Source organism: Branchiostoma belcheri, unplaced genomic scaffold, assembly GCF_001625305.1.
Source record: "Branchiostoma belcheri isolate BF01 breed outbred unplaced genomic scaffold, Haploidv18h27 scaffold22, whole genome shotgun sequence".
Taxonomy (NCBI): Eukaryota; Metazoa; Chordata; class Leptocardii; order Amphioxiformes; family Branchiostomatidae; genus Branchiostoma; species Branchiostoma belcheri.
The window spans coordinates 823,567-830,082 of record NW_017803713.1 but is presented as its reverse complement, the minus strand read 5'-3'; the positions used below and the strand labels follow the sequence as shown (position 1 = coordinate 830,082).

The 6,516-nt window shown below is 40.5% G+C and overlaps 2 protein-coding genes across 2 annotated transcripts in view; both read right to left on the bottom strand.

Moving 5' to 3' along the window:
- Window positions 1-846: 846 nt before the first annotated feature.
- Window positions 847-3,935, bottom strand: LOC109470111. The gene is made up of 6 exons (XM_019768893.1): window positions 3,926-3,935; window positions 3,537-3,631; window positions 2,971-3,222; window positions 2,293-2,508; window positions 1,569-1,685; window positions 847-855 (listed from the first exon to the last, which is right to left on the bottom strand). Exons 1-6 carry the CDS (start codon window positions 3,933-3,935, stop codon window positions 847-849), a joined length of 699 nt encoding a protein of 232 aa, XP_019624452.1.
- A 2,239-nt stretch (window positions 3,936-6,174) lies between these two features.
- The window catches only part of LOC109470110 (sperm receptor for egg jelly-like), a 12,321-nt gene continuing 11,979 nt past the window's right edge, over window positions 6,175-6,516 (bottom strand). The window contains exon 11 of the mRNA XM_019768892.1: window positions 6,175-6,183. Within this exon, the coding sequence (XP_019624451.1) occupies window positions 6,175-6,183 (9 nt within the window). The remainder of the gene's footprint in view (window positions 6,184-6,516) is intronic.

The window sequence follows — 6,516 nt, the reverse complement described above, 5'->3', positions numbered from 1 at the left end:
TTCTTAGTTCTTAGGTATATGGCTTAGCTTTTAAATCTATGATTTGTTTTCTTCGTATCTGTATTTCCAGGTAAGGCCACAGCAAGTAAATTTTATGGATGGCATCCTCCAAGTCTACTGCGAGCGTGCGAAAAAAAACAAGGTGGGCCGAAAATAACAAGGCTCCTACAATGTAAAATTTTGACTTAATCATTGTACAAATGGTTTTGATTCAGTAGGAACATCACATATACGCAGCCAGCATCACATATCACTGCATCAAAGTAAGAAACAAAACATTAAATCAGAGCCTTTTCTTGTCTCCTCTCTGCCATCCACCTTTCGGCATGGCAGCAGACACCTTTGCCCATTTTCGGCATGTTGACTAATGTCAGAAGGCAACACATTTTCTTGTTTTTTTTTTTCAAAATCAGACGAAAATTAATGCGGGCGTGGATGTCATCCATAAAATTTATGTGTTGTGGCCTAACGAAATAAAATGATTCGACACACCCGTGGCGTGTGTGTTGTCTATCAACAACTGTTGTGTAACGTTGATGATAACATTGCTTTTAATATGATATATTAAATTATTGCGAACATTAGAATATTTTGTTGATGATTAGTGCCACATGCGTACCTCACATCCCTCGGTACTCCACAGTTGTTGATCGTTGTCGAAGAAAAGACAGGCGGAGGTGAAGATCTGGAGTGTGTAGTTCATGGTGAAGTTTACTCCACCATATCCCAGTTCCAACGCTTTTGACAAATCACCCCAAATCACTGTGTCATCGTTGGTGTCGATGTCATCTGTAAAAGGCTCGTGGTCCACGCCTTAAGTAAAGAAGAAACCCTATTAAACATATGTTATCTCTCCTGAAAGGGGGAGAGTAAAGATATGAAGAGCATGCCATTATCACAAAGCCGGCTGTACTTGCGATTAGAAAAAGAAAAATTTTGTGATCAGATGAAAAAAAAATTCCTTGACTATGTCTTTATTTTGAATGTAATATTATGATAATTACACGACGGATCAAGGTTACTATGTATGCATATCAATTCATGATTATTACAGTATCAACACATAAATGGGGTTGAGGTTGGCTCGGGTGGGGTGAGGCTTGCAAATTAAAAGAAGCTAATAAAAGTACAGTAATAATACAATAATAATTTGTTACCACTGGAAAGACATGTCAACTGTTATTTCCAATGTTAACATTTATCTTGTACCTTAATGCTTGCCACGCAATTATACATATTGTACTTTTGCAGCGCTGATAGGTCAAAATATTAATGACAAGTCTCTACTTAGATAAATTTTAGAAGTCACCAAATTTGATGGTTCTAGGGCAAGCTGTTTAGGTGCTATCAGAGAAGAAAATGGGCGTCGGCCTCAAAAGTATATATATATTAGACTAATACTATATAAGTTATTTACCAAGAAAAAGTTCCTCGGTTCCGGTAAGTCCCAAGTCACTAGCAGGCAGCAGCCACTGGAAAGGATCTGGTCGAAGGTAAGAGTTGTTTCCTAATGGAATGGAATACAGCGAACCGACCGCCGACGGCATGGACGTTGCCTTGCGAAATACCTGTCGGGAGGGGGCGCTGTTGATACCGAGAAATAAACGGAGTGGTATTCCTTCCACGTCAGGTGTGACGGTGACATGCACGGAGCTGGCACCTTCAGTAATTGTGAAGTTATGTACCTGAAAATACATGTTTCATGTTTCAAGTTTATTTACGAGGGCATACCTCAGATCCATTGATCTGATTTTCAGGTACCCCCTGGGCAAATACATTAAAACATACATTAATAAAAGTTACAAATTGAACACAACAACATATACATGTTACAACTCAGTCACAGTACAGGCACAGTATCTACAGTCTGTTTTTAAATGCTGACGATGATGTCAGTTTCCACTGATCAGCGGCTAGACTGCCATCGCCAACTTTGATGTCAGATAGCATTAGAACGGCTAACGGTACGGAAACCAAACTTCCCTAAAATATTGTTAGCAAATATTCTCACGGATCCCCCGAAAAAGCCCAGGTAGGTTAAATTTCAATCATGAGAGTTGCAGAAAGAACATCATGGTCACTTTCATCGTAATGAATTGTAATACCGTGGAAGCTTCAAGCAAACTTTGAAAGAATAAACTACCAAGAAGGTTTGAAGATCTGTAATGACTGCGAAAGTTTTCATACGGGACTCTCTTGAAAATGCATTTAATTTAATTGTGTAATGTAAATGCTCTTACAGTGAATGAAGATATATGTACTGCAGTTACAGTAATACAAGTATTTTCTCACCGACATGACGTCCTGTCCAGTCGGTGTGGTCTCCCCGCGCTCTGTCTGCACCACCACAGTACCTGGTTTCTGCGGCATCATGACGTCAATAGGAACTTGCAGGTCATTGACCTCAACCGGACCTGAATCACTTCTGAACTTCAGTGACGCCACGGGCGACTTGATCTTGTCCGAGTTGTTGGCGTAGAAGTACGGATTCAGGGATGTTTCGTAGTTCTGTGACATAGAGAAATGTACGTAGTTACGCTATGCTAATCATTTGCTGTTGTTGTGTCCAGAACCATGCTTTATCCAGAACCTTATAGTTTTGTATAGTTCACTTGTATAACATTATATATCCGGCACCGTGACAAGGGCATATCTACGTTCTTGGATACGCGGAGACTATCCAGAAACGTACCTGGTACCAACTGTAGCACGTTGAGTCACTAGACAAGGTTCTTTATACAATATTTTCAGAGAACAATTACTCGTCGACTTTTCTTTTGATCCTAAAAATCGACAGGCTCAATCCGGGCCCGGCTTATGGCTAAAACTATGGAATCATGTGACTAATGTTAGCATTAATACGATGCTACCAAGTCGTTTAATTACACATAGAATTGAATTGTTGGCTCTAATATTATTTCTGGTGGATTGCTTTGGAAAAGAAATGGATAATGACATAAGATATATCACCTCTATGGAAATAGATTGTCCACAAGAATGCCCAAAGAGAGTGGAGAATCCCGGGATGCGGAACCACGTGTCGCTCTGTCCCGTAGGCCTGACTATCTGGGGTCCCGTGTCACGACAACTCTGCCTCTGCAGGGCAATCTGGAAGGGTCCCTGACTGATCACTGTTGGCTTGGCGTCCGGTCGTTTCCGACTGATCACCAGTTCGCTCAGAGAGTCGATGACATCGATGATGCCATCCACTGCTTCCTTGGCCTTAAGCACAGTAAAGAGACAGATACTAAAAACTAAAGGTCACTTGAGCTGTATGGATTTCAGACTCAATTACGTTTCGTTTTCAAGTTGTTTCTCAGTATCACATTTTTGCAAGTTTCTTTCAGTAAGTTCAAACCTTCCTTACCACATTTTACTAGGGATTTGGTCACCATCTAGGGGCAAAGACGTTATAGCACTGCAAAAGATCACCCAAATACTACACCTACATAGTACATACACAAGAATATATTGCACATGAAAGCAAGCGGTAGCCCAGTGTTAGAGTGAGTTTGACGTTCAAATTGCACTTTTACCTTTGCAAGGTTGTTAGTGTCAGTGACGTTCTCCTCTGCAGAGTCGATGCCCTGGCCAGATGCTTTCGACGAACTCGCCAGTACGTTTACAACAGCTGCGGAAAGGAACGTAAAGGAACAATATGTTAGGGCCGTGTCACACATCTGCGTATCATCTTGCGTATGAGTCGCGTACGGACGATTTTTTCTAAACGGTGCCGAACGGAATATATGCGCTGAATTGGTTATGTATACGCAGTAACGTATTTTGCGTACTTTAGAAATGTCTATGCGCAAATCATACGCAATGGCGATACGCAAAAGTTTGACATGGCCCTTATGTGTGGTTTAGAAGGAAGAATTTGGATATTCGATATATAAATGAGAAGAATTTGTGGTTCATATCTTACCTGCGAACATAACGGAAGACGTCTTTTCTACTTGAGTTATCTCCAATTCCTCCGGAGGTAAGCTTTGCAGAAATTCCCCCATGTTCTTTAAGGACCTTGCGGTGGCAACCTAGACATTGATAAATGATTGTTTATTGTTTTCCACGGTTAGACTGTCCAAATCTTTGTTGATATATGTCCCGACATTTTCGATCAATGCTTATTTTCCTAATGGAGGGGGGTACACTAATTCTGTCTTGAACAAACACACAGAAGCCATATTTTGGGTATGCTATAATTGTTACTGAACAATAGCAGCGTAAGACACAATTAGGATTTTAATACATGTAGGACTATGTGCCAAATAGGTAATTTACTCAAGTTGCCACAAGTCTGATTACGAGTATAGTCAGCTTTGTGATAACGGTATGCTCTACATATGTTTCCTTTATCACCGTGCACATGAGAGACAACATATGTTTAACGTTTTTGGCAACGTCTCTGGGAGGAGTCTAAAGGTACAGTATTGTGTGCAATTCGCAAGAATTCTAGGAATCGTACAGACATATTGTCCACAGGAATGGAATGTCCACAGGCATGTCTCTGACCCACATCTACTAGTATGCCCAGATTCCTGGAAACCTTTGGGTAGACCTCTCTGCCCCGCATGGCCCCACTTTCTGTGATCCCGGGGCTCGTTCACTATCCACTCAGGGGAGGAGTGCACTGTATCTGTCTTCCTCAAATCATGAAATGATGCCAGTGCCATGCAAGCGATAACCCTAACAGCAACCACCGTCGCCATTGAAAAGTATGTTTTTATTGCCAGTCTTGTTTTTTTGTTGAATCGATTAATGCAGGCAAAAATTAACAGTTTCTTAATTTAAAGACGAGATGTCTTATTTACCTGCGCATCCGCTGAGACGTCGTCCCCCTCCGCTTGTGGCCGAGCCCCAGCGCGCTCGCTACAAGGTTCACAGACGACACGCTTGTAGGTTTGATGGTCGTCAATGCAGCTACCACAGCCTCTCTGACCTGTAGGGCATGAAAACAGTTCCAAAATGTAATATAATGTATATTAATAAAGGGTACTCAATTTCACAACATTCATGCAATGTATGGCAAAAAAACTATTGAACACATAGTGTGGTAAAGGCGGAACATCTTACTCGAATTCAATTATTAGACCAGCAAGGGCACTAACGTGAGTCTTTCATTAAGTGCAGCTGGAGAGGTTTACTAGCTCTTTCTAATAGCACGGGATATACAATATATATAACCTATTTTTGTGAGTTACGTCATCTGAAGACACATCTAAATCCTCCTGTAGTATCTGGCATCTTGAAATCTTGTTATCACTTGGTTTAAGAAATATGAAAAGCTTGTTTCCAAATTTCCCCAAAAACATCATATCTAGCTATCATATTTTCGCATGAAAAAGTTAAAATCAACCTTTGGCCAAAAACGGAAAATCTGTGGAAAGCTTTTTTAAGAATGTTAATCGTTTATTTCAGTTGACACCTCGCAGCCATTTGGCTGAATTACGTACAACTTACAAAATATCTCAAACTGAATCACATACAAATTAAAAGTGTTACAAAAGTTACGATAACTTACGAATATTGTAAATTAGTTTTGCGATAATTCCATATATGATCAATTTCTTTAAACAGTTCTGAATTGAGAGCAGACAACTACAGTATCATTCAGGTCTAAAATCTAAAATACTAAACACATTTCATTCAATTTAGGAGAAATGGCATTAGAAATGGTTATAACTATCCAAACCTCAGTGGCTGCCCTCCGTGTCTCGGCTGACGCGTTAGTCGGGACCGTGTTTAAGACAGACGTGACGCTGTTGGACATCTGCACCAAGGACTTGGCGTCTCCTTCCCGCACCAGCTGGGTTAGAGGACTGTTCTCCCCAACCACGAGCTGCGAGGCTACGGCTGTGGACTGTTCTGCTGGAAGTGCCACGACCTACAACATACATTATTTTTTTATATTTTATTTTAGTTTATCATATTTTATATTTGCATTACATATACGGTGAGCTGCGTTATAGTGAGAATTCAAGGATTGTGTCCATTGTCAAACGGAACTGCACAGTAAGAAACAACTACCTTCATGCTCCTGTGTGCTAAGGACATACGTACAAGTCATTGCATAAAGCAAATTTTGTAAAAGTTTTTTAAAACTTTTAAAAAGACTTTATTCTACATTTACATGTGTATTTCAGACCGATATGAACTAGTATGTACAACTTCAGCTTATTCTCTCTGTATATGTATGAACATATGGATGTTGACTTATAATGCATAGTTTATCCAATACCATAAGGAATACGAATTTCCCTGTTCGATATAATGAACTGCATTATTTTTGGCGACGTCTCGGGGAGGAACCTAATGGTATAGCATTGTTTGCAATTGGCAAGCATTCTAGGAATTGTAAAGGCATTTTGTCCACAGGCTCTGTTTGTCAACATTCCCACATTCCTGGAAACCCTTGGGAGAAACTGTCTGCCATATGCCCTACATGTACCTTCTGTGACCCCGGGGATCGTTCACTATACACTCAGGGGAGGGGAGGGTACAAGGCTTCCTCAAAAT

What these genes read in the sequence shown, in the direction of transcription:
- LOC109470111 (XM_019768893.1), bottom strand. An exon ending in GACAATCTATTTCCATAGAG is followed by an intron (nt 2,509 to 2,970) that starts GTGATATATCTT and finishes TCTATGTCACAG; the next exon opens with AACTACGAAACATCCCTGAA. An exon ending in CTGGACAGGACGTCATGTCG is followed by an intron (nt 1,686 to 2,292) that starts GTGAGAAAATAC and finishes ATGTATTTTCAG; the next exon opens with GTACATAACTTCACAATTAC.